The sequence below is a fragment of the Pongo abelii genome, chromosome 19, assembly GCF_028885655.2.
Source record: "Pongo abelii isolate AG06213 chromosome 19, NHGRI_mPonAbe1-v2.0_pri, whole genome shotgun sequence".
NCBI lineage: Eukaryota > Metazoa > Chordata > Mammalia > Primates > Hominidae > Pongo > Pongo abelii.
Genome location: NC_072004.2, coordinates 98,074,965 through 98,099,107, shown reverse-complemented (window position 1 = coordinate 98,099,107; position 24,143 = coordinate 98,074,965). Strand labels below are relative to the sequence as shown.

At 51.9% G+C, this 24,143-nt stretch overlaps 2 protein-coding genes and 1 long non-coding RNA gene across 4 annotated transcripts in view; 2 read left to right on the top strand and 1 right to left on the bottom strand.

Moving 5' to 3' along the window:
- RAB40B (RAB40B, member RAS oncogene family) overlaps positions 1–1,253 on the top strand; it is a 38,956-nt gene extending 37,703 nt beyond the window's left edge. The window contains exon 6 of the mRNA XM_002827990.6: positions 189–1,253. Coding sequence (XP_002828036.2) covers positions 189–460 — 272 coding nt within the window. The 3' untranslated portion in view covers positions 461–1,253. The remainder of the gene's footprint in view (positions 1–188) is intronic.
- On the bottom strand, positions 891–9,549 carry LOC134760580 (uncharacterized). 2 transcript variants are annotated; one of them, XR_010138357.1, is made up of 3 exons: positions 7,891–9,549; positions 5,121–5,511; positions 891–3,130 (listed from the first exon to the last, which is right to left on the bottom strand). It is a non-coding gene; the product is annotated as an uncharacterized LOC134760580 (long non-coding RNA). The 2 variants fall into 2 exon arrangements; XR_010138356.1 differs by having other exon boundaries at positions 891–2,914; positions 7,891–9,542.
- A 576-nt stretch (positions 9,550–10,125) lies between these two features.
- The window catches only part of WDR45B (WD repeat domain 45B), a 34,701-nt gene continuing 20,683 nt past the window's right edge, over positions 10,126–24,143 (top strand). The window contains 2 exon segments of the mRNA NM_001134042.1: positions 10,126–10,275; positions 14,725–14,799. Of these exon segments, the coding sequence (NP_001127514.1) occupies positions 10,209–10,275; positions 14,725–14,799 (142 nt within the window). The 5' untranslated portion in view covers positions 10,126–10,208.

The following is a 24,143-nucleotide window of genomic DNA, read 5'->3' as shown; positions in this document are numbered from 1 at the left end:
GCTCATGAGGGAGCTCCTGGGATCTGTAGGGGCAGAGGGGACGTCGTGGCAGGGCTTGCTGCATGTACAAGCCAGGGCCACGGGTATCCAAGCCTTGGGAAGGCGGGAAAACAGGTGTGGGCACCACCCCTCATGGCCAGCCCAGGTGGGGACATCCACTAAGCATGGTTTATCTTTTCTCTCCCAAGTGCTGAGCTTGCAAGACCTCTGCTGCCGGGCGGTCGTGTCCTGCACGCCGGTGCACCTGGTGGACAAGCTCCCGCTCCCCATTGCCTTAAGAAGCCACCTCAAGTCCTTCTCGATGGCCAACGGCCTGAACGCCAGGATGATGCACGGCCGTTCCTACTCCCTCACCACCAGCTCCACCCACAAAAGGAGCAGCCTCCGTAAAGTGAAGCTCGTCCGCCCCCCCCAGAGCCCCCCCAAAAACTGCACCAGAAACAGCTGCAAAATTTCTTAAGGAAGGCACTGAAAGAAACAGGGTGGAATCTCTCCAGGAGAAACTCGGCGTTACCCCTGGCAGCTGGCGGATGCATCTCAGATTCCGGTTTCTCTCGGCGAATGCTGCTTGCAAATGTGTGCGACGCCTTCCGTGTGATGGAAACACACTACACCATCAGACTTCGAATTTCTACGTGGATGTGCATGAAGCTCTTGTTTTCGATGTGTTTATAAAGGGAAAATTAGTACTCTGCTCAACTCTTGGTAACATGAAATTCTGAATGTTACTTTATCATGATTGCACTGCAACTTTTTCCTTAAAATAACTGCTTTTGTAAGAACGGTGATATTGGAGTGATTAGTATAAATTCAGTGGAATTTGAGAAGCAATGGTAGTGGGATAATTTAGAGTCACTGATATTACGAGAGGGGTCTTTTTGTAAACCTCCTTTTTAATGTCAAAGCACCAATTTATAAAACGCTGCAGATGTAGAGGTTATGTGCAACTGATCTGTCCAGTTTGTGTATGAAATGGATTTGATAAAGTTTTTGCTAGTTATTTACTACACTTTGGGATTAATAAGTGATTTATATGCATATTTTTCTGTAAATCTACAGTTTTTTGTACAAGATATTCTACAAGTTATGAAGCTAAGGGAAGAAAATGCCAAAGATACCTCTAGTTATGTTGAACACAGACAACGCAGTTTTGACAGGTCAAGGAAGAGCTGTTTCAGTAAAGAATGAAGTGAAAACACTTACTAAGAAAATGTTTCTCAACAATAAAATGTATAGTTGTTTCTCTGTCGGTAGAGTTGGCGGCCGGTTCTTTCGAATTTTGTATTTATTTATTTTATTTATTTATTTTTGAGATAGAGTTTCGCTCTTGTTGCCCAGGGTGGAGTGCAATGGCACGATCTGGGCTCACCGCAACCTCTGCCTTCCGGGTTCAAGCGATTCTCCTGCCTCAGCCTCCCGAGTAGCTGGGATTACAGGGGTTTGCCACCACGCCCGGCTAATTTTTGTATTTTTAGTAGAGATGGGGTTTCACCATGTTGGTCAGGCTGGTCTTGAACTCCTAACCTCAGGTGATCCACCCACCTCGGCCTACCAAAATGCTGGGATTACAGGCATGAGCCACTGCGCCCGGCCAGATTGTGTGTATTTATTATAGCCCTTTACTTCACCGTGCCACTGCCTGGTGTAGACATCACATATCGGAGCTAATACACGACACTGGCAACAAGGCTGAATCCTTGAACTGTTGTCGCCTGTTGAGAAAGGATTCCTTTTCCGGAACAGAAGTGCAGAGGAGGAGAGAGCGAAGAGTTAAAAGCTGGCACCCAGGCATGTGCCTGTCTGAGAAATCAGAGCCGTGCTCCTGAGCCTCGGTAAGGAGCTCCGAGGGGCTGTTGGAGATTCCCCATGAAGATGCAGCCCCTGACACCGACTGCTTCAGAGCAGGGCTGACCCCAAAGACCTCCGGGGCCGCGCTCTTCCCTGGTCACGCTGTTGAACGTTTCTCTGTGGCTGGGGGTTGCAAATGAGGGACTAAACCAAAAAAACAAAGCGAGAAAATGCCCAGATGTTCCTAGTTCCTGCTGATGATCTGTAGATTCTTAGAAACTTAAGGGACCTGGCTGGGCGTGATGGCTCACACCTGTAATCCCAGCACTTCAGGAGGCCGAGGCGGCCGGATCAGAGGTCAGGAGTTCAAGACCAGCCTGGCCAACGTGATGCAACCCCGTCTCTAATAAAATTACAAAAATTGGCTTGGCATGGCAGCACACACCTGTAATGCCAGCTACTCAGGAGGCTGAAGCAGGAGAATCGCTTGAACCTGGGAGGCGGGGGTTGCAGTGAGCCGAGATCACACCACTGCACCCCAGCCCGGGCGACAAGTGAAACTCCGTCAAAAAAAAAAAAAAAAAAAAAAAGAAATTTAAGGGACCCTAGAATAGGGGCAAAGCCTGTATTCAGAGATGGTGGAACTGAGGCCCAGGCAGGAGAGAGGAGCACTGGTCCCTGCGGGTGGAGCCAGGCTGGGGGGTGTGTGGCCACCTGGGCACGGCAGCCACGGGGACAAAGTGCATGGGGAGGCAGGGGTGTGGTCTGTGAACAGAAGGTGAACCCTGAGGGGACAGTGTCTGGAGAGGGTGGCCAGCCTTGTGCAGACACACTGTGAAGACCTCTGCACCCTTCTCTCTGCTGTGCCACAGGTCGGGGTGAGGACGACAGGGCTGACCTCCCAGCTGCAAACACAAGGACACTGAGATGCAAAGAAAGGAGAGTCCACGTTGAAGAAACCCACGTTGAGGGGCCTCTTCTCCCTCTGTTCCCGGCTCGGTGATGGTGGAGGGTAAGGAAACGGATCCTCCCTTTGCAACATTAAACCAGGCCAAACCTGTATTTTTCTCTTCCTTCCTTTTTCTTGTTTTGTAATTGACGGCTCCTTAGGACTACCAAGAATGTCCTAGAAGGAATAAAATCAAGTTTCCCAAGGCTTTGTGACTCAGAGCCCTTTGGAGGTGTTCACGGAACACACGGGCCGCCCGGAGGCCTTGGCCCTCCAGGGAAACACCACCAGAAGTCCCCAGAAGCAGAACAGGCAGCAAGGAGGCTCCCCGAGATCTCCCAGAGGGAGCACAGCCCTGCCAAGGTATTGGTTTTGGACTTCCGGCTTCCAGAGCTACGAGAAAATAAGTATTTGTTATTTAAGCCATCAGGTTTGTGGCGATTGTTATGGCAGCCTCAGGAAACTCCTACAAGGAAGTGAGTTACGCTCACAGCAGAAAGTGCTACAGCAAACCAAGGCGGATCAAAAACAGAAGAAACCTAATACAGACCGGACTAAGTAGAAAACTGTGTGTTTGGGTGGTGAATATACACAAAACATAAATATAAATTAAATCTTAGAGAAACTTTGTCATTTTCTTGTCATGTTCAGAGGTGTGGCCTGTTGCTTTAGATCTACAGATTTTTACACACCTTTCTTCTCTTAAGAAAGGCTGGCACCTGCCTTTTGAAACCACTGTCCTGGCAGGGTGCGGTGCCTCATGTCTGTAATCCTAACACTTTGGGAGGCTGAGGTAGGTGGACTGCCTGAGCTTAGGAGTTCAAGACCAGCCTGGGCAACATGGCGAAACCCCGTCTCTACTAAAAATACAAAACACTAGCCGAGCATGGTGGTGCATGTCTATAGTCCCAGCTACTGAGGAGGCTGAGGCATGAAAATTGCTTGGACCTGGGAGGTGGAGGTTGCAGTGAGCTGAGATTGCACCACTGCACTCCAGCCTGAGTGACAGAGTGAGGCTCCATCTCAAATAAAAATAAAACCACTGTCCCTACCCTGCCGCAGTGCTGAACTCGAGCTGATACTGTTTCTTCTCCTCTACATTCCCATGAGGACAGCAAACCCTGCTGGAGCACAGGGGTCCCGAGCCACTGTGGAGAGGGATTCCAAACTCCACCTAGTCTCAAAGCAGTTCTGTTGCTCCAGCCTTCACCCTCTTCTAGGCGAGGTGACCGGCTGCTTCCCAGCAGCCCAGAGGTGCTGTCAAGGCTGTGAGCCAAAGGCCACCGTGAACGCCCCTGACTTGCTGTAGCACGGAGCCCCCGACCATCGAGAGGGTGCTGGGGAGTCGGGGAGGATGGGCGGGACTTGGGCAGCTTCATGGAGGTTTTGGGGAGCATTCACGGCAACTGCTACACCCTGTTTGAGGCTGTCAGGAAGCAGGGGTGACTCTGGGACTTACTATGTTAATAATTCTTATCTATAAGGTGAGAAAAGTGGAGCAAGGTGCAAGGTGTCATTGGTGAAAAGTGGCAGTCACTCACATCCAGCAGGATGGGGAGTGTTGGTCGTTGGGCAGGTGGGTACTGCTCCCACCTGTGTGCAGAGGGGACCCTGCTCTTGTCCTGCCTCCTCAGTCACAGGGCAGCCTTGTCCGCGGGGCCAGGTCCAACAGGAGCCTTCCAGGCCTCGCTGTGCCCAGGGGCTGCCTTGCTCTTCCTTGGTGCAGGCATACCGGTCTCCATGCCTTTGACCGGACAGACGCTGACCTTCCAATTCAGCTGGAGGAAGAATCCGTGTGTTGCTCAAAGCCAATCGCCACCATCTGCTGGTTTCTTGATTCCTTGCCTTGAATGTTTTTCTTTCTTTCTTTTAGAGACAGGGTCTCACTCTGTTGCTCAGGCTGGAGTGCAGCGGCGCAATCACAGTTTACTGCAGCCTTGAATCCTGGGCTCAGTGGTCCTCCCACCTCACCCTCCGGAGTAGCTGACTGCAGGTGTGCACCATTACACCAGGCCTTTTTTTTTTTTTTTTTTTTTTTTTTGGCGACAGGGTCTTCATAAGTTGCCCAGGCTGGTCTCAAATTCCTGGGCTCAAGTGATCCTCCCACCTCAGCCTCCCAAAGTGCTGAGATTACAGGCATGAGGATTAAAGGTTCCAGAGTGCCCAGGCTGAAATCTTAACATTGCTCCACATTCCACTACAGAAATGGGGATAAGGGAGATGGGTTTCTTAAAAGGTCCTCTAATGGTTCTATTTGTGAAATGGATCCTACATGTAACAGCTCATGTGTGTCTATCTGAATGAACAGTAGTACTGTTATGAATATCAACACCTGTGTGCCCAACACGCAGCAGCTGAAGCGGAAGGAGAAGTAGAGTCTTACCTGCCAAGCCCTCGGCGTGGGTTTCAAGGTCTGTTACTGTTGCTGTAATAAACTACCACAGCCCCGGGGGCCTGAAACAACAGAAGTGTGTTCCGTCACTGTTCTGGAGTCCAAGTCCAAAATCAGCATCACTGGGCTGAGATCAAGGCATGGCGCCCTCTGGAGGCTCTGGCAGGGTCCTTCCGGCCTCTTCCAGCTTCTGGGGGCCCTGGGCATTCCTGGGCTTGTGGCCACATCACTGCAGTCTCCACCTCCGTCCCCATGTGGTGTTTTCTGTTGGTCAATCCTTCCTCTGCCTGAAGAAGCATGTGATGGCACTTGGGGACGTCCAGACAATTCGGGACAGTCTTCCTGTCTCAGGGCTTCTCGCTTTATCACATCTGCAGAGACCCTTTTTCCAAAATAAGAGAATACCTTCTTTAAGTATTTATTTTATTAATTTTTTTTGAGACGGAGTCTCTCTCTTGCTGAGGCTGGAGTGCAATGGCCCGATCTCTGCTCACTGCAACCTCTGCCTTCCGGGTTCAAGCGATTCTCCTGCCTCAGCCTCCCAAGTAGCTGGGATTACAGGTGTCCGTCTGCCACCATGCCTGGCTAATTTTTGTATTTTTAGTAGACAGGTTTTTGCCATGTTGGTCAGGCTGGTCTTGAACTCCTGACCTCATGATCCACCCACCTCGGCCTCCCAAAGTGCTGGGATTACAGGTGTGAGTCACTGTGCCCAGCCAGGAATAACACATTTAAAGTTTCCAGAGATGACAACCTGGTATCTTTGAGGGCCATTCTTCAGTCTAATACAAACTATCACAAAGTAACACAAAGTTAGTGACTTAAAGGAACACACATTTATTCTCTTACAGTTCTGGAGGAATGGGCTAAAATAAAGGTATTCGTAGGGGTGGTTCCTTCTGGAATCTCCAGGAGGAGTCAATCTCTGGCCTCCTGAGCCTCTAGACAGCAGCATTCCTGGGCTCCTGGCTGCATCCCTCCAGTCTGCCTCTGTGGTCACACTACACCCCTCTCTCTCAACGACTCTCTTCCCTCTTTCCTGTAAGGACCCTCGTGATCCCACCTGGATCATCCAGGTTAACCTCCCCATCTCAAGGTCCTTGAGGTAGTCACATCTGCAAAGTCCCCGCTGCCATATACGGCAACACATGCACAAGCTCTGAGCACGGGGATGGGGTGTCGTTGGGGGCTGTTCTTCAGGGTCAACCACACGCCCTTCCCCTGTTGCAGATTCTTTTTTTGTTGTTGTTGAGACAGTCTCGCTCTTGTCACCCAGGCTGGAGTGCAGTGGTGCCATCTCAGCTCACAGCAGCCTCCGCCTCCTGGGTTCAAGCGATTCTCCTGGCTCAGCCTCCCAGGTAACTGAGACTGAGACTACAGAAGCCCGCCACCACACCCAGCTAATTTTTCTATTTTTAGTAGAGATGGGGTTTCACTGTGTTAGCCAGGCTGGTCTCAAACTGCTGACCTCAGGCAATCAGCCCGCCTTGGCCTCCCAAAGTGCTGGGATTACAGGAGTGAGCCGCCACGCCCGGCCGACTGTAGATTCTTCTCTTGCCCCGAGCAGTCACCACCATCTCCAATTCCGTGCAAACCATCCTCCTGGTTTTCTTTATATGTTTCTGTCCAAATATGTTGTATCTTTAAACACTACATCGTTAGGCCAGGTACAGCGGCTCACACCTGGAATCCCAGCACTTTGGGAGGCTGAGGCAGGCATATCCTTTGAGCCTAGGAGTTCAAGACCAGCCTGGGCAACATGATGAAACCCTGTCTCTACTAAAAATACAAAAATTAAGCTGGCATAGTGGTGTGGACCTGTAGTTCCAGCTACTCAGGAGGCTGAGGTGGGAGGATCACCTGAGCCCAGGAGATATATACATATATATATAAATACATATATATGTGTGTGTGTGTGTGTGTGTGTGTAATTTCTATTCTCTCCACCCCCAGAGGCGAGACTCTGCTTTCTGCCTGCCTTAGAGAAGGGTGGGCGAGATGAGCCGTGTCCCTCACTCTGAGTCGCACTTCAGGTCTTCCATGTGGAGACCTCTGAGCTATCAGTGGACGGCAGGATTCCTGGCGCTGCTGGAACAAAGCCCCACAGGCTGGTGGCTTGGACAACAGCCGGTGTTCCTTCCCAGGCTCGGAGGCTCTGGGGAAGAACCGTTCATGCCTCTCCTGGCTCCTGGTGGCCCCATGATTCCTGCACTTGCTGACTTAGGGCTGAGTACTCCAGTCCCACTGGCTGCCGCCGGTGGCCTTCCCCCTGTATCTCCTCCCTTCCTGTCTCTTCCAAGGGTGCCGGTCCTCAGCTTTAAGGCCCACCCCAAATCCAGGATGATCTTATCTCGAGATCCTTAATTACTTCTGCAATGAATCTTTACCTAAAGAAGCCCCTATTCTCAGGTTCTAGGTGGACCTATCTTTTTTTTTTTTTGAGACAGAGTCTCGCTGTGTTGCCCAGGCTGGAGTGTAGTGGCACAATCTCAGTTCAGTGCGGCCTCAGCCTCAACCTCCTGAGCTCAAGCCATCCTCCCTCCTCAGCCCCCCAGGACACATGTTTTGAGGCCACCATTTAACCCACTGTGGTGGGCAAGGCTGCTTTGAGTTTCCTGGTTAGGACACAACCAGCGCTGTGTGTGGATGTCCACACACGCCCCCGCCCCCGGCTGTACAGCCACTGGGAGACTGAGTAAAATGTGAACTGAGGGAGGCCCCAAGGGTGGCAAGCAGAAAAATGAAGGGAAATGTCCCTTACCCACGCCTCTCTCCTTCCCCCACGTGACACTTCTCACAGCAGGTACCGGTACGTGTGCAGAGAGGAGAACCCAGTGCCCTCCAGGGAAGACGGTGCTGAGCCCCTGGACCGCACTTAGGTCTCTCCCCAGCTCTGTGATTTGGACCCGGGCGGCCCAACTCGCTCCGCCATCGGAAGGCTCCTGGTCACTCTCAGGGAGGAGCCCCTCTTGTATGGGAATCGAGGTGTTCAATGCCCACGACGCAGGGACCGCCTGGCCCAAGTGGGCCAGTGATCTCAGCTTACAGTCCAGCTCCTTTCTCCCCATGGCTGAGAGGTCAGCACCAGCTCAGGCAAGTGGCGAGGGTGGAATGAGGATGACAGACAGGGGTGGAGGCAGGTGGCTGCGAGGGGACGGTGTCAGAACCTCCTAGGAGATCAGGTGTGCTGCAGGGAACAGGGAGAGCCCAGGAGGGGTCAGGAAAGTGAGGAGGGGGGGTGGAGAGGACTCCCTGGGCAGGAGACACGAAGGCCAGCACTCAGGCCTCCACAGCCATCCACTGCATGAGCCAAGCCCAGGGACAAAGCTCTGTGACCAAGATGCCCCCAGCAGCCTGACCCTAAGAGTGGAGGAGAACAGTGCCCTGTGAGCAACGTGACCTGAGGGGCCCGGAGTCCTGCGGGGGCTGTGCTGTGTGAGGGCCACCTTGTCCTTTAGGTGGGGTCCTAAGGGGCTGTGTGTCCTAGGGGGCCCCTATATCCGGGGGGGGGCCTTTATGACCTGGAGGGGGGCCTCTGTCCTGGGGGGAGGGGCACGTGTCCTCGGTGGTGCTTCTGTGTCCTGGAAGGCCACTGTGTCCTGGGGGTCTGTCTTGGGGGTGCGTGTCCTGGGGGTCCTGTGTCCTGGGAGGCCTCTGTGTCCTGGGGGTCTGCGTGTATTGGGGGGGGCTCTGTGTCCTGGGGAGGCTGCGTGTCTTGGGGGGGCTGTGTCTCATGGACAATGTGACCTGAGGACCCCGGAGTCCTGCGGGGACTGTGCTGTGTGAGGGCCACCTGTCCTTTAGGTGGGGTACTAAGGGGCTGTGTCCTCTATGGGCTGTGTGTCGTGGGGGGGCTGTGTCTTAGGGGGGGCCTCTGTGTCCTGAGGAGCTGTGTGTTCTCTGGGGGGCTATGTGTCCTGGAAAGGACTCTGTGTACTGGGGGAGGCTGTGTCCTGGGGGGGTTTCTGTGTCGCGGGGGGGCTGTGTGTCCTAGGAGTGCTGTGTCCTGGGGGACCTCTGTGTCCTGGGGGCACTGTGTGTCCTGGGGTGGGGGGCTCTGTGTCCTGGAGACTGTGTGTCTTGGGGGTCCTCTGTGTCCTGGGGGGTCTCTGTCCTGGGGACTGTGTGTCTTGGGCGCCCTCTGTGTCCTGCAGGAGCTGCGTGTCCTGGCGGGGGCTGAGTGACTTGGAGGGCCTCCGTGTCCTGGGGGGTCTCTGTCTCCTGAAGGGGGCAGTATTGTGGCGCTTCTGGGCTTGCCTCTCATGAGGGATGATGCACTGGGCCTCAGTTTTGGGTCAGCCTCCCTTACAGGCTCTCCCACCTTCCTCTGACCGTCAGGTATCCGTGCCAAGCCCTCAAGGAGCCATCCTCCTTCCCGCGGCGACCCCGTGCATGACAAAGCCAGGCCCTCCCGCGAACGTGCTCGGCGCTCCCGCCCCCCCCGCCCCCTCCCCGCCCCCCCGCCCCCTCCCCGCCCCCCCGCCCCCTCCCCGCCCCCCCGCCCCCTCCCCGCCCCCCCGCCCCCTCCCCGCCCCCCCGCCCCCTCCCCGCCCCCTCCCCGCCCCCCCCGCCCCCTCCCCGCCCCCCCTCCCCGCCCCCTCCCCGCCCCCCCGCCCCCTCCCCGCCCCCCCCGCCCCCTCCCCGCCCCTCCCCGCCCCCTCCCCGCCCCTCCGCGCCCCGCCCCGCCTCCGCCCCGCCTCCGCCCCGACCCTCCCCGCCTCGTCCCCACCCCCTCCCCGCCCCGCCTCGCTCCGCCTCGCCCCGCCTCATCCCGCCCCGCCCTCCCCGCCTCTCCCCGCCTTTCCTCGCCTCTCCCCGCCTTGCCTTGCCTCGCCCCGCCCTACCCTGCCTTGCCTCGCCTCGCTTCGGTTAGATGCGCTCGGCGCCCCATAGGCTCCCTGGTGGGGCGCGCGCGCACGCACGCACGGACGTCCAGCACGCACGCACGTCCAGCACGCACGCAGGTACGTCCGGCACTTCCGGCCGCGGCGGCCTCAGCGCCGGCCCGAAGGAACCAAACCGCAGGCCCCCGCGAGCGGCATGCAGCGCTGAGGAGCGGCGACCCAGCACGGCAGCGCCATGAACCTCCTGCCGTGTAACCCTCACGGCAACGGGCTGCTCTACGCCGGCTTCAACCAGGACCACGGTGAGGAGGCGCGAGGCGCGGCCCTGTCGCCCTGTTCGGCGGGGCCTTCCCGCAGCCCAGAGTCCCTGACTCTCAGGCCTCTCCTGGGCGCCCCTTTCCGGCCAGGCCTTCCACCCGGGACCCCAGCCCCGCCCGAGCTCCCCTCCGAAGCCCCCGGCCCCGGCCCTCGCCGCTGCTCCCAGCCCGAGCCGGGGTCCGGACCAGGCCCGAACCGGCTCCCACCCTCCCGGCCTTTCGCGCCCCCCCACCCCCCGGGTTGTGACCGCTCCCAGCCAGCGGTCCCGGGCCGAGGTCGAGGTCGGTGGGAGACGGCGCAGAACCCCAGCCTCCTGCGCGGCCGCCCCTCCCCGCGCGCCACGCCCACTCGGGTCCCCTGGCTCCTTGTGGGCTCCACGGTTATCGGATTTTCCTCGCAGCGTGATTGACGCCCTGCCCAGAACCCCGTTTTGCCCCCTATTCTTTTCAGGGTCTTTAGCAGGTAGCCCGTGGCTGAGCTGAATTCGTTTGGGTTCACTGGAGCCGCGGAGCCGGCGTCTCCGATGCCTCTGGTGGCGAGTGGCGCGGGTGGGGTGCGGGTCTCACCTTTCCCGTCGGTTTCCATCGGAAAATGTCACTCTTCCCACCCCCACTCCCCGGGATTTTTCTTCGTGTTTGGTGGAGTAAAGGACTTAAGGGAGGCCTTTGAGGGAAATCTTACTTCTTTTCCCACGTCGGAATCCAGGTGTAAGCACTGGATGATTTAAAGCGCCCAGGGAAGGTGACCTCCTTCCCCGCAGGTGCTTCAGAGCTGCCGGGGATGCGGCCGGGGCGGCGCGGTCGGATTCCCGCGGGAGGCGGGCGGGACCTGGATTCGGATAGTCGCCTCCTCACCTCCCGTTTGAAGGGCGCACTTGCCAAAAGTCATGATGGGGAAGAAAAGGAATGTTCGTTATTCCGAGACAGACTTCTGCGAGGCTTTACATGTTGGCTTTGGAAGTTTTGTTTTTGAAGAGAATCCAGGCAGGTGCTGTATGATCCCGTATTTGTGAAGACAATTTTATTTATTTATTTATTTCATTTTGAGACGGAGTCTCATTCTATCGCCCGGGCTATTGCGATCTCGACTCACTGCAACCTCCTCCTCCCGGGTTCAAGCCATTCTCCTGCCTCAGGCTCCCGAGTAGCTGGGATTACAGGTGCCTGCCTCCACGCCCGGCTACCATGCCCGGCTAATTTTTGTATTTTTAGTAGAGACGGGGTTTCACCATGTTGGCCAGGCTGGTCTCAATCTCCTGACCTCAGGTGATCCGCCCGCCTCGGCCTCCCAAAGTGCTGGGATTACAGGCGTGAGCCACTGTGCCCGGCCGGATTACACATATTTAAAAGAACTCCTTCTCAGTGATTCTGATGCCTGATGCCCTGGGGCCAGTCAGGCTTCCTGGGTGCTGCCAGCTTACCCAGGGTTGTGTGCTGGGGTTTCTCTGGAAGAAAGTTTTGCTGAGATGGTAAGGGAAATGCCTAGCCTTCTCAGAGGGTGGTTTCCAACCATCTGGTGTTTGTAATGCCTCCTTTTTAGTGAAGTGTGCTATACCTGTAGAAGGGTGGATATATCATAAGTGTTCAGGTGATGAATTTTCCAAACTGAACACACCTGTCACTAACAATTAAGAAATTGAATATACCTGGCCACCCTTGAGCCCAGTGAATGCTCCCTACTTGACTTGTGACGTCATAGATTAGTTTTGCCTACTTCTGTACTTTATTTTTGTACTTATTTTTGTTTCTAGCTTTTTTTTTTTTTTGAGACGGAGTTTCCCTCTTGTTGCCCAGGCTGGAGTGCAATGGCGCGTTATAGGCTCACTGCAAACTCTGCCTCTCAGGTTCAAGCAATTCTCCTGTTGCAGCCTCCCGAGTAGCTGGGATTACAGGCATGCACCACCATGCCTGGCTAATTTTGTATTTTTAGTAGAGACTGGGTTTCTCCATGTTGAGTCCGGTCTTGAACTCCTGACCTCAGGTGATCCGCCCACCTCGGCCTCCCAAAGTGCTGGGGTTACAGGCGTGAGCCACGACGCCAAGCTGTTTCTAGGTTTCTTACTCAACGTCATGTTTGTGATTTTTTTTCCGTATTGTTGAGTGTAGTTGTAGATCTTTTTTTTTTTTTTTTTCTTTTTCCGAGACGGAGTCTTGCTCTTGCCCAGGCTGGAGTGCTGTGGCAGGATCTCAGCTCACTGCAACCTCTGCGTCCTGGGTTCAAGCGATTCTCCTGCCTCAGGCTCCTGAGTAGCTGGGATTACAGGCGCCCGCCACCGCTCCCGGCTAAGTTTTGTATTTTAAGTAGAGACGGGGTTTCACCGTGTTAGCCAGGATGGTCTCGATCTCCTGACCCCGTGATCCGCCCACCTCGGCCACCCAAAATGCTGGGATTACAGGTGTGAGCCACCATGCCCGGCCAGATCATTCTTGATGTATAGTGTTCTTTTGTGCAGACATATAGCAACGCATATATCCATGCTGCCATGGTTGGGCATTTGGGCACGTTCCAGTTCTTGGCTACCATAAGCATAATATGAGTAATAAGAGTAATGCTTATGCTAGAAGATGTCTCTCAGTGACCGTATGTTCACATTTCCACAGGCATGTACTTCTGTATACCTAGGAGTAGAATTGAGAGTATGGTAGATAGTACCAATAGTGTTCCAAAGTGGTTGTACCACTTTGCCCTCAACTAGCAGGTCTGAGAGTTCCCGTGGCTCTACACCCAGCTCACATTTGATGTTTTCTCTTATTTTTGGTCATTTTGGTGGCTGTGTACATCTCTCTCTTGTTTATTTGCATTTTCCTGATTTTGTGTTTCTTGACTACTTGGATATCCTCTTGTGACATGTCTAAGTCTTTTGCCCATTTTTCTATTGAGGAGTTTGCCTTTTTCTTGTGGATTTCTAGGAGGTGGTTTGGGTATTTCTATTTTTATTTTTTATTTATTTATTTTTTTTTGAGAGGGAGTCTTGCTGTGTTGCCCAGGTTGGAGTGCAATGGCGTGATCTCAGCTCACTGCAGCCTCCCCCTACCGGGTTCAAGTGACTCTCCTGTCTCGGCCTCCTGAGTAGCTGGGATTACAGGTGCTCACCACCACGACTGGCTAATTTTTTGGTATTTCTAGTAGAGACGGGGTTTCATCATGTTGGTCAGGCTGGTCTCGAACTCCTGATCTCAGGTGATCCACCTGCCTTGGCCTCCCAGAGTGCTGGGATTACAGGCACACGCCACCATGCCTGGCTAATTTTTGTATTTTTAGTGGAGAGTAGGTTTCACCATGTTGGCCAGGGTGGTCTCGAACTTCTGACCTCAGGTGATCCGCCCACCTTGGCCTCCCAAAGTGCTGGGATTGCAGGCGTGAGCCGCCACCACGCCTTGCCTGTTTTGTCTTGTGTTTTGAACTGGGATTGCAGGCGTGAGCCACTGCTCCTGGCCTGTTTTGTCTTGTGTTTTGAGCTGGGTTTGCAGGCGTGAGCCGCTGCTCCTGGCCTGTTTTGTCTCGTGTTTTGTCTCGTGTTTGTCTCGTGTTTTGTCTCGTGTTTTGAGGCGTGAGCTGCTGCGCCCGGCCTCGAATGGGAGTTTTAGAGGCCTTTGTGCTGGGCTTTCACACCACTTGTGCAGTCATTGGAAGGATCCAGACTTGGCAACATTTCATGTGAAAAATAATTGGGTTTTTTTTTTTTTTTTTCTCTTTCCAGCCACAGCTTCATAGAGCCAACAGTTGGACATGGCATTTAAGGAGATGGATGTAGTCCTTGGGTCACACACAAGCATTAACACACTATCATCTGCGCACTTAAGTGCTTTGTTCAGTTTCTGACAGTGCTGTTTATTTGGACCATTAACAGCCTGCTGTGTGACTTGGTCACTGTCTAGTGACCAGGATGAGTGACCTGGGTAACTCATTGAGACTCTGACAGGGTTTTAAGGAGTTAGGATGATTTATAGGTGGGAGCAAAGTCACGGGAGACCACCCTGTAAATGGGAAAGAGCATCCTTTCCTCACCTTCCCGGTTCCGGGAGTCTAGGACTACCTCTTGTCTCCCCAGCACCCTGCCCTTCCCTTCACCTGGTGTCCACAGTGGGCGGGATGGCCTGCTTGGTGGCTTTCCTCTAGATGTGTCCTTCGCATTTGTTACTCATCGTCCTCCAAGCCTGGGCCACAGGGATGCCACAGAAGGACCCTGCAGTGGAGAAATTGCATGAACAACTCCAAGACTCCTTTGCTAAAGGACAAACAAAATGTCCCGCATGGATGTGCTTGTCACTTAGTAACATTTCTACAAGGACAGGAGTTGTGACTTAGCACCTGTCATGTCTGTGTGGTTTGAGCATCTGCAAGAGTTCTCAGTAGTTGTCATTTCTCCAGACCTCTTACTTTTACCTACTCCAGGCCTGGGGATTAATGTCTCTTTTACACTTCTGCTTTAGGATGCTTTGCGTGTGGGATGGAAAATGGATTCCGAGTCTATAACACTGATCCACTAAAAGAAAAAGAGAAACAAGGTAAGAATTAACGGACATTTCCTGGTTTCTCCCCTTTCCAACCCTCAGAGTCTAAATTTAACTTTGCAGGTGGAGCAGGGAGGGGATGGCTGTTTTCGAGAAGTAAGTAGGGTTCATGGCCCCTCATAAACTTGGAGGGAGCTGTCCTCTTTCTTTCGTTGAGCTTCTGCAGGTGCTGAGGGATACAGGAGTGTGTTGAGCAGGTTTGTTCACTGGCCTGATTTCTCTAGTGAATTATTGATCAGCATGAACTTCTTGTGCCTTTTCCCCCGTCACGTCAGGGATTTTTGGCAGCAGAAACCTCTTTTCAAGTAAAGTCTTACCTGTAACTCTGGGATGTAGAACAGTAAGTGGTGCTTTATGTCTGGGAGTTTATTTTGTAAGTCAGGGTGCATTTCCTCAGCCTGTGTCCATGCTGTGTACATTTGAGTCCTGGTTCTGCCCTTTACCAGGTTGCTGTGCGACCTTGGGCAAATTTCTCAGCCTCTTTGGGCCTCTATTTTTTTTTTTTTCTTCCGAGACGGAATCTTGCTCTGTCGCCCAGGCTGGAGTGCAATGGCCTGACCTCGGCTCATTGCAACCTCCGCCTCCCGGGTTCAAGCGGTTCTCCTGCCTCAGCCTCCCGAGTAGCTGGGATTACAGGCACCCACCACCACAACGGGCTAAATTTTGTATTTTTAGTAGAGACGGGGTTTCACCATTTTGGCCAGGCTGGTCTCGAACTCCTGACCTCATGATCCATGCGCCTCGGCCTTTCAAAGTGCTGGGATTACAGGCATGAGCCAACATGCCCGGCCACCTCACTTTCTTTATATGTGAAATAAGGTTGATAACAGTGCCTGCCTCAGAGTTATTGTAAAAATGAGTCAGGGTGCGTAAGACACGCAGATTAATGCCTGCACACACATTAGGTGCTGTGGAGTATATGATGCCACATACACTGTATGATGGGATTTATGCAGATAAATGTATGATGGGATAATGATGGGATTTATGCCGATAAGTAGTTGCAAAACATTTTAAAACAGCTGGACTTGCAAATCTCAGGATACTTTTTACTAAATTGACCCAGGAGCTTACAGAAGAGTTGTAGACTTTGGTGTCCAAGTTGAATCATTAGCAGCTGTGTGGGAAAAACCCCCCAACCATGTTTTCTCTCCACTCTTAACAGCACGACAGTCATCAGCACAGAAGACTTCTGTGACTGAATGTGGGGGATTTTTCCCCACACACCAAGCAGTGGACACCAGCTGGGTGTCCTTTCATTTCTGACGCCATCTACCTAGAGATAGAGTCAGATCCCACACGTTGAGGGCTCAGTCCCCAAGACTGCCCCAGTCCCCACCATGCATGAGTCTGGGCCTCCTAAACTTCAGACTGACTGGCTTCAAGTTGGGGTTCCCACAGCCCCCTCCTTGGATTCAATTAGTGTGCTGGAGCGGCTCCCAGAACTTGGGGAAGCACATTTACCAATTTATTATAAAGCAGCGGTCTGCAGCCTTTTTGGCACCGGGGACTGGTTTCATGGAAGACAGTTTTTTTCATGGGGGGGATAGTTTCCGGATGAAACTGTTCCCACTCAGATCATCAGGCATTAGAGTCTCAGGAGGAGCGTGCAGCCTCCATCCCTCGCGTGTGCTGTTCACAGTGGGGTTCATGCTTCTGTGAGAATCGTACGCTGCCGCTGATCTGACGGGGCAGAGCTCGGTGGGGAGCCTTGTTCGCCTGCTGCTTGCGTCCTGCTGTGCAGCCTGGTTCCCAACAGGCCACGGACCAGTACTGCCCCGGGGTTGCAGACCCATTGTAAAGGATATTGCCAAGAATATAGATGAGGGCAAGCACGGGACAAGGTGTAGGGGGATGGGCTGTGGAGTTTCCAAGCCCTCCCTGGGCTGCCACCCTCCAGGACCTTCCATGTGTTCAGCTGACCTCTTGGATTTTTATGTTTTTTATTTTTTTACTTCAAAATTCATTTTTCTTTTATTTTTTTCTCTTTTTTTCCACATGTGTTACAGAAAATACCTCTTGGAGATATATATATATAGATCTCTGACATTGTCTCTCTCTGTTGCCCAGGCTGGAGTGCAGTGGTATGATCTCGGCTCACTGCAAGCTCCGCCTCCCGGGTTCAGGCCTTTCTCCTGCTTCAGCCTCCCGAGTAGCTGGGACTACAGGTGCCTGCCGCCACGCTTGGCTAATTTTTTTTGTATTTTTGGTAGAGACGGGGTTTCACTGTGTTAGCCAGGATGGTCTTGATCTCCTGACCTCGTGATCCGCCCACCTCGGCCTCCCCAAAGTGCTGGGATTACAGGCATGAGCCACCGCGCCCCGGCCACCTCTTGGATTTTTAAGGAAGCTTCATAGTATCTGCATTGCTTCTCCCAGTGTGCAGGGTGGGACCGTCTCTATGGAGGGTCTTCAGACCCACAATCAGGTGGAGAAGATTTGAGTTCTTCCTTAGCAGGTGAAAGGAGGGCAGGAGAGAGATTCTGGTTCCTGAGGGCTAACACACCCAATATTATAACAAAAGATTGTAACAAGGTCTGGGAGTTACGAGCCAGGAACCGTGGGTGAAAACCTGTGTCTCTCTCATAACACCACAACAGCATATTAACAACTGCTTCCTAATTAATAAGGTGTTTACAGTAAATTCAACATTTCTTATAAAAATGAGTTTGACGGCCTGCACTGTGGCTCTCGCCTGTAATCCCAGCACTTTGGGAGGCTGAGGCGAGCAGATGGCCTGAGCTCAGAAGTTCGAGACCAGCCTGGGCAACATGGTGAAACCCCATCCCTACTACAAATACAAAAAGTTAGCCAGGCGTGGTGGCGCGTGCCTGTAATTCAAATTACTGGGGAGGTTGAGGCACGAGAATCACTTAAACCCGGGAGGCCAAGGTTGCAGTGAGCCGAGATTGCGCCACTGCACTCCATCCTGGGCAACAGAGCAAGACTCCGTCTCAAAAAAAAAAAAAAAAAAAAAGACGAGAAACATCTAAAACTTCTAAATTCCAGAAAAGTATACCATTGTCATGGTTTAGCGCATCACACACATACCCGGTCCTGTGCGTCTGCCAGCTCTGCAGTGTCTGGGGCAGGCTGTACCCGGTCCTGTGCGTCTGCCAGCTCGGCCGTGTCTGGGGCAGGCTGTCCCTGAGCTTAGCATGCAGTGAGTTCTCACATGTGCGTGTGTGGTGTGCTCCCGTTTCCAGCTTACGTGAGTAGATAGGCCCTAATGTGAAATGGGTACAGTAGGGCCACACTGTCTTTTTGATGGCACATTTAAACAGTTTGGCTCTGCACTTACAGACTCATCTGCTGCTCTGCGTCTGGCAGCTTACAGTTTAACAGTGAAGAGCAGGCCAGGCCTCTAATCCCAGCACTTTGGGAGGCCAAGGTGGGCAGACCACAAGGTCAGGAGATTGAGACCATCCTGGCCGGCATGGTGAAACCCCCTCTCTACTAAAAATACAAAAATTAGCTGGGCCTGGTGGTGCGTGCCTGTAATCCCAGCTACTCGGGAGGCTGAGGCAGGAGAATTGCTTGAACCAGGGAGTCGGAGGTTGCAGTGAGCCGAGATCTCGCCATTGCACTGCAGCCTGATGGCAGAGTGAGACTCTGTCTCAAAAAAAAAAAAAAAAGAAAAAAATCCCAGTGAAGAGCAGCAGCAGACTTGCCCTTGTTCTTTTTTAATTGTAGCAGTTTGCTTTCCTGAGTGATGGGGAAGGAAGCCTGCATTACAGTGTGTCCTGGATCTGGGCTTGTGGCATGGTTCTGTCCAGTGTGACTCTGGCATTGAATAAGGAGACTATGGGCTCTGAGCAGGCTGCCTCTTCCAGATACGCCTTCTGCCACTTGGCAGGAACAGGAAGCTGGTAGTTCAGGGAAGCCTTCTTGGGGATCCCTGCTCCTTCAGTCTTGGGGGCAGCGTTCTCCCACCCTGCTCCACGACATAGGTCCTGTATCCATTGTACACCCAGGTTTGTTCTTTCCACACACACAGCCCAGCAGCCCGCCCGACCCGACACACACACAGCCCAGCAGCCTCAGCACATCTGGCTTCACAACAGGTCTTGCAGGCTTGGTGCTGTGTGCTCATCTAGCGTGCCAGGTGAAGGTGCTAGAGAAATGGGAGGCCTGCAATGTGTAGGTAGCAGGTGGTCCCTGCAGGTGGGGAGGATACAGGGAGGATACAGAGGTGGTGGGTAGCTTTGGGAAGGAGGTGGAAAGGGGAAGTTTCGTAACCTGGTGGTAGAAGGTTAAATTGGTAGAGTCTTGTGGAGTAATTTGGCAAGCTGTGTTCATTATAGATGTACTGTTTGGTGCCGGCATACCAATATTACTTGCAACACTGTTTCCAAGAGTGGAAAATTGGAGAACCCGAATGACTGTCCTGAAGGGGTTGATTACTGTGGTTGTGGCACATCCTCAAAATGGTGCCTCATGCGGCAAGAATGCCGAGACCAATCTGAGTCCTCATGTGGAGAGATGGCCATTGCACTGTTAAAGGAAAAAGAACGTAGAGAATAGCATAGATGGTGTTATAGGAACAAGATATCTATGTGCAAAGTTTAGAACATACGTGGCCGGGCAGAGTGGCCCACGCCTGTAATCCCAGCACTTTGGGAGGCCGAGGCAGGTGGATCACGAGGTCAGGAGATCGAGACCATCCTGGCCAACGTGGTGAAACCCCATCTCTACTAAAAATACAAAAATTAGCCAGGCATGGTGGCGGGTGCCTGTAGTCCCAGCTACTTGGAAGGCTGAGGCAGGAGAATCACTTGAACCCGGGAGGCGGAAGTTACAGTGAGCCGAGATAGTGCCATTGCACTCCAGCCTGGGCAACAGAGCAAGACTCCGTCTCAAAAAAAGTACGTACATGATGTTGTTTCACAGTGTTTTCTACTTTATGCTTTTCTGTGTTGTTTTATAGAAATCATGCATAATTTTCATAATGGGAAATAAGGTTTTCTTTAAAAATAAAACTCCACAGAAATAGGAAGGAGAAACGGACTGCACGACAGGACAGAGGCAAAAATAAAAAGCTTATTAGCCTCAAGTGCTAGAATGGTTGATTTTCACTCATTTGTATAAAGTGATTCATTTTTCAGGCATCTCTTAATGGAATAGAAATTATGCCAGTATTCAGACATCCCCTTTCCCCATTTTCTTTTATTAGTTTCTTGTGTTTTGCAGCAGGCTCTGTTGGGAGAGTCTGGGCCTGTCAAGGTGTGGTGTAATTATATATTTTGGTTTTCACCCTGGCCAGTAACTCCCACAGACCTGGTTAGTCTTTTTGTTACAATATTGGCCCTCAGGGGAGGCCTCTGACCTCCTACCCCCCTTTCACCCTAACGTGTCCTGTCTCCCCACCGCCACCCCACCTTCCTTCCTTTTCTTTTTTCTTTCTTTTCCTCCTCCCCCCTCCCCTCCCCTCCCCTCCCCTCCCCTGCCCTGCCCTGTCCTGCCCTCCCCTCTTCTCCCTTCTTCTCCCCTCCCCTCTTCTTTGACAGAATCTCTCCCAGGCTGGAGTGCAGTGGCTCCATCTTGGCTCACTGCAACCTCCACCTCATGGATTCAAGCGATTCTCGTGCCTCAGCCTTCCAAGTAGCTGGGATTACAGGCGCATGCCACCACACCCGGCTACGTTTTTTTGTTTGTTTGTTTGTTTTGTATTTTTAGTAGAGATGGGGTTTCACCACGTTGGCCAGGCTGGTCTCGAACTCTTGGACTTCAAGTTATTTGTCTGCCTCGGCCTCCCAGAGTGCTGGGATTACAGACATTAACCACCACACCCCCACCCTTTCTAATTGTGGGTCTTAAGACCCTCCTCAGAGAAGGCCGCACCCTCTGCCCCTGGGGAAGGAATGCTGATGGTCATGAAGCTTCCCTAAAATCCCGAGGAGACAGGGTTCAGAGAGCTTCACAGAAGCTTTGCGTCCTTCCCCTAATGCCTTGCCCTATGCATCTTTTCATCTGTATCCTTTGTAATATTGTCTGTTATGAACTGGTAAACATAAGGAAGTGTTTCCCTGAGTTCAGTGAGCCGTGCCAGCAAATTGAACCCAAAGAAAGGGTCACGGGAACCCCAACTTGAAGCTGGTCAGTCAGAAGTTTTGAAGGTTCTCACTTGCGACTGGTGTGTGGTACGGTCAGTCTTGGGGACCGAGCCTTCAACCTGTGGGATCTGACACTGTCTCCAGGTAGATGGTGTCAGAACTGAGTTAGAGGAAGCCCAGCTGGGGTTTGCTGCGCGGTTTCTGCTTTAGTTACAGAAGTCTTCTGTGTTGGTGATTGTGTGAGTATAGAGACCATGATTCGAGGAGAGGGTTTTTCTCTGCACCACAGCAACTGGGGTGTACCTCAAGTTTTCCTCAGCTGATGTTTAGGAGGAGCCTGTTTTGTGTCCTACGCAACCTATTGCTGCAATTTTAGTTGCTGTTACAGACAAGTCCGACCGCCAGGGACCCTTAGAGATGTAGACGCTGACATCCTGGGCAGGCTTGGGCATTTCTTCTTTTTGTGGATATAAAATGTTCCAGGAATAAATGCTCGGTGCTGTGAAGTAAAACCAGCACTCAGGCGAAAGTTTAATTCTCTCAGTAAGGCAATTTACTTCTGCAGAAGGGTGCCACTCGTATCAGCCAAGGTGGCAAGAGCACAGAGAACAAGGGAGACCAGGGGGTTTTTGTCCTGAACGCAGTCCCTATCTCTGTGTCACTCCCCTATGGGCTGGGGTCGGACTGCACAATCTGAGCTGACCCAATTGGCTACTTGTACGAATTTTTCTAAATATAGAAGGGGAGGGGGACATGAGGTACAGAGGTGGAGCGTGTGAGATGTGCAGTTTCGGGGGAACAATGGGTACAGGTAACCAAGGGAACAGGTGTGAGTTATTGATTAGAGTTGACGGGAAGCGGGTAAGCTGTTTACAGTAACTAGGGGCAAGGAAGAACAAGAAAGTTGAGTTTGAGAACAAAGGATAAGGAAGTTAACAGGCTAAATAAACCCTTCGAAGAGAAACTCAGAAAGATGTATTGTGTCTTACATTTTTCTGTAACAAGGAATGTCCTTTGTAATATTTCAGTACCAGCCCTTGGGGTCTGGAACATAGAAGGCTCTGAATGTAACCCTGGTCTTTCTGTGGGGAGACCCTTTCCCCCTCTTCAGCTGCAGGAGGTGGGGGTCAGGTACTATGGGAGAATCTCTTTGGCGGGGTTTAGAAGTCCTCTCTAATTCCTGAAGTTTGGCTCTTATCTTTGATTACTTCTCATTCCAGGAAAGGCCTTAACTCTCCTTCTCTGCCTCTTCCCTTGATTCTGAAAAATCTGTTTTTCTTTTTTTTCTTTCCATGGTTAAAACCCAGAAACTGCATACCGCATAGCTAACTACTGTGCCTGTGAGTGACTGTGTTTGTCTTTTTTTTTTTTTTTTTTTTTTTTTGAGACGGAGTCTTGCTCTGTCACCCATGCTTGAGTGCAGTGGCGTGATCTCAGCTCACTGCAACCTCTGCCTGCCGGGTTCAAGTGATTCTCCTGCCTCAGCCTCCCAAGTAGCTGGGACTACACAGCTGGCTAATTTTTGTATTTTTATTTTTTATTTATGTATTTATTTGAGAGACGGAGTTTCACTCTTGTTGCCCAGGCTAGAGTGCAATGGCGTGATCTCGGCTCACCGCACCCTCTGCCTCCTGGGTTCAAGCGATTCTCCTGCCCCAACTTCTCGAGTAGCTGGGATAACAAGCATGCGCCACCACGCCTGGCAAATTTTGTATTTTTAGTAGAGACGGGGTTTTTCCATGTTGGTCACGCTGGTCTCGAACTCCCGACCTGAGGGATCCACCTGCCTCGGCCTGGCCTCCCAGAGTGCTGAGATTATAGGTATCAGCCCCTGCACCCAGCCAACATTTCTTTACTTAACCATTAGCTAGAATCACATCTTGCTAAGGGAATGACTTGTTGCTTTTAGAACTTGAAAAGATGGCTGCACACAGTGGTTAATGCCTGTGATCCCAGCACTTTGGGAGGCCAAGGTGGGTGGATCTCCTGAGGTCAGGAGTTCGAGACCAGCCTGGCCAACATGGTGAAACCCCATCTCTACTAAAAATACAAAAATTAGCTGGGTGTGATGGTGGGCACCTGTAATCCCAGCTACTTGGGAGGCTGAGGCAGGAGAATCACTTGAACCCAGGAGGTGGAGGTTGCAGTGAGCCGAGATCGCACCACTGCACTCCAGCCTGGGCGACAAGAGCAAAACTCCATCTCAAAAAAAAAAAAAAACCTGAAAAGACTTAAGACAGAACCAAGCATTAATAATTTTATTAATAAGGCAAGATCATGTAGTTTATAAAAGGGCTAAACATTGTCTCTCGGTTGAATAGTGTTTGAAGAATATGTTAGTGACCTTGATATAATTCTCAGGTCACTTAGATGTGTTTCTAAAACTTACTGAACCTACATTGAGGAAATAGTTACACTTCTAACACTTGGGGCAAAGAAGGTCTTCGGTGGCAGCATTTTTTTTTTTTTTTAATTATGGTAAAAAATTATGTAAAATAAAATTTACCATCTTAACCATTTTTAAGCGTATAGATCAGTAATGTTAAATATATTCACGTTGTTGTTAAACAGACCTCTAGAATTTCGTCTTGGGAAACCAAACTCTGCATCCATCAATTCTCTCTCCCCCGTTTCCTGGCAACCACCATTCCGCTTTTCTGTGTCCATGAACTTGACTGCTGCAGGGACTTCCTGTGAACGCCGTCATATGTGCCTGGCTGATTTCACTTAGCGTAGTGTCTTCTAGGTTGATCTCTGTTGTAGCCTGTGTCAGAGTTTCAGGCCGGGTACCGCAGCTCACCCCTGTAATCCCAGTGTTTTCAGAGTCTGAGGCAGGAGGATTGCTTGAGACCAGGAGTTTGAGACCAGTCTGGGCAGCATAGTGAGACCTTATCTTGAAAAAATAATAAATGAGAAATATTGTTTCTGTTTTAGGCTGAATAATAAATCATTGCACTTATGGAGCATGTGCTGTTTGTTTATTTCTCCATCTGTGGACACTCGGGTCCTTCTGCATCTTTGCTATTATGAATGATGCTGCTGTAAGCGTGGGTGTGCAGGTATCTCTTCCAGACCCTGTCTTGAGTTCTTTTGCTTATATGACTAGAAGTGGGATTGCTGGATCATATGGTAACTTTTTTTTTCTTTTTTCTTTTTTTTTTTTTTTGAGACAAAGTCTCGCTCTGTCGCCCAGGCTGGATGGAGTGCACTGGCGAGATCTCGGCTCACTGCAGCCTCCGCCTCCCGGGTTCAAGCAGTTCTCCTGCCTCAGCCTCCCGAGTAGCT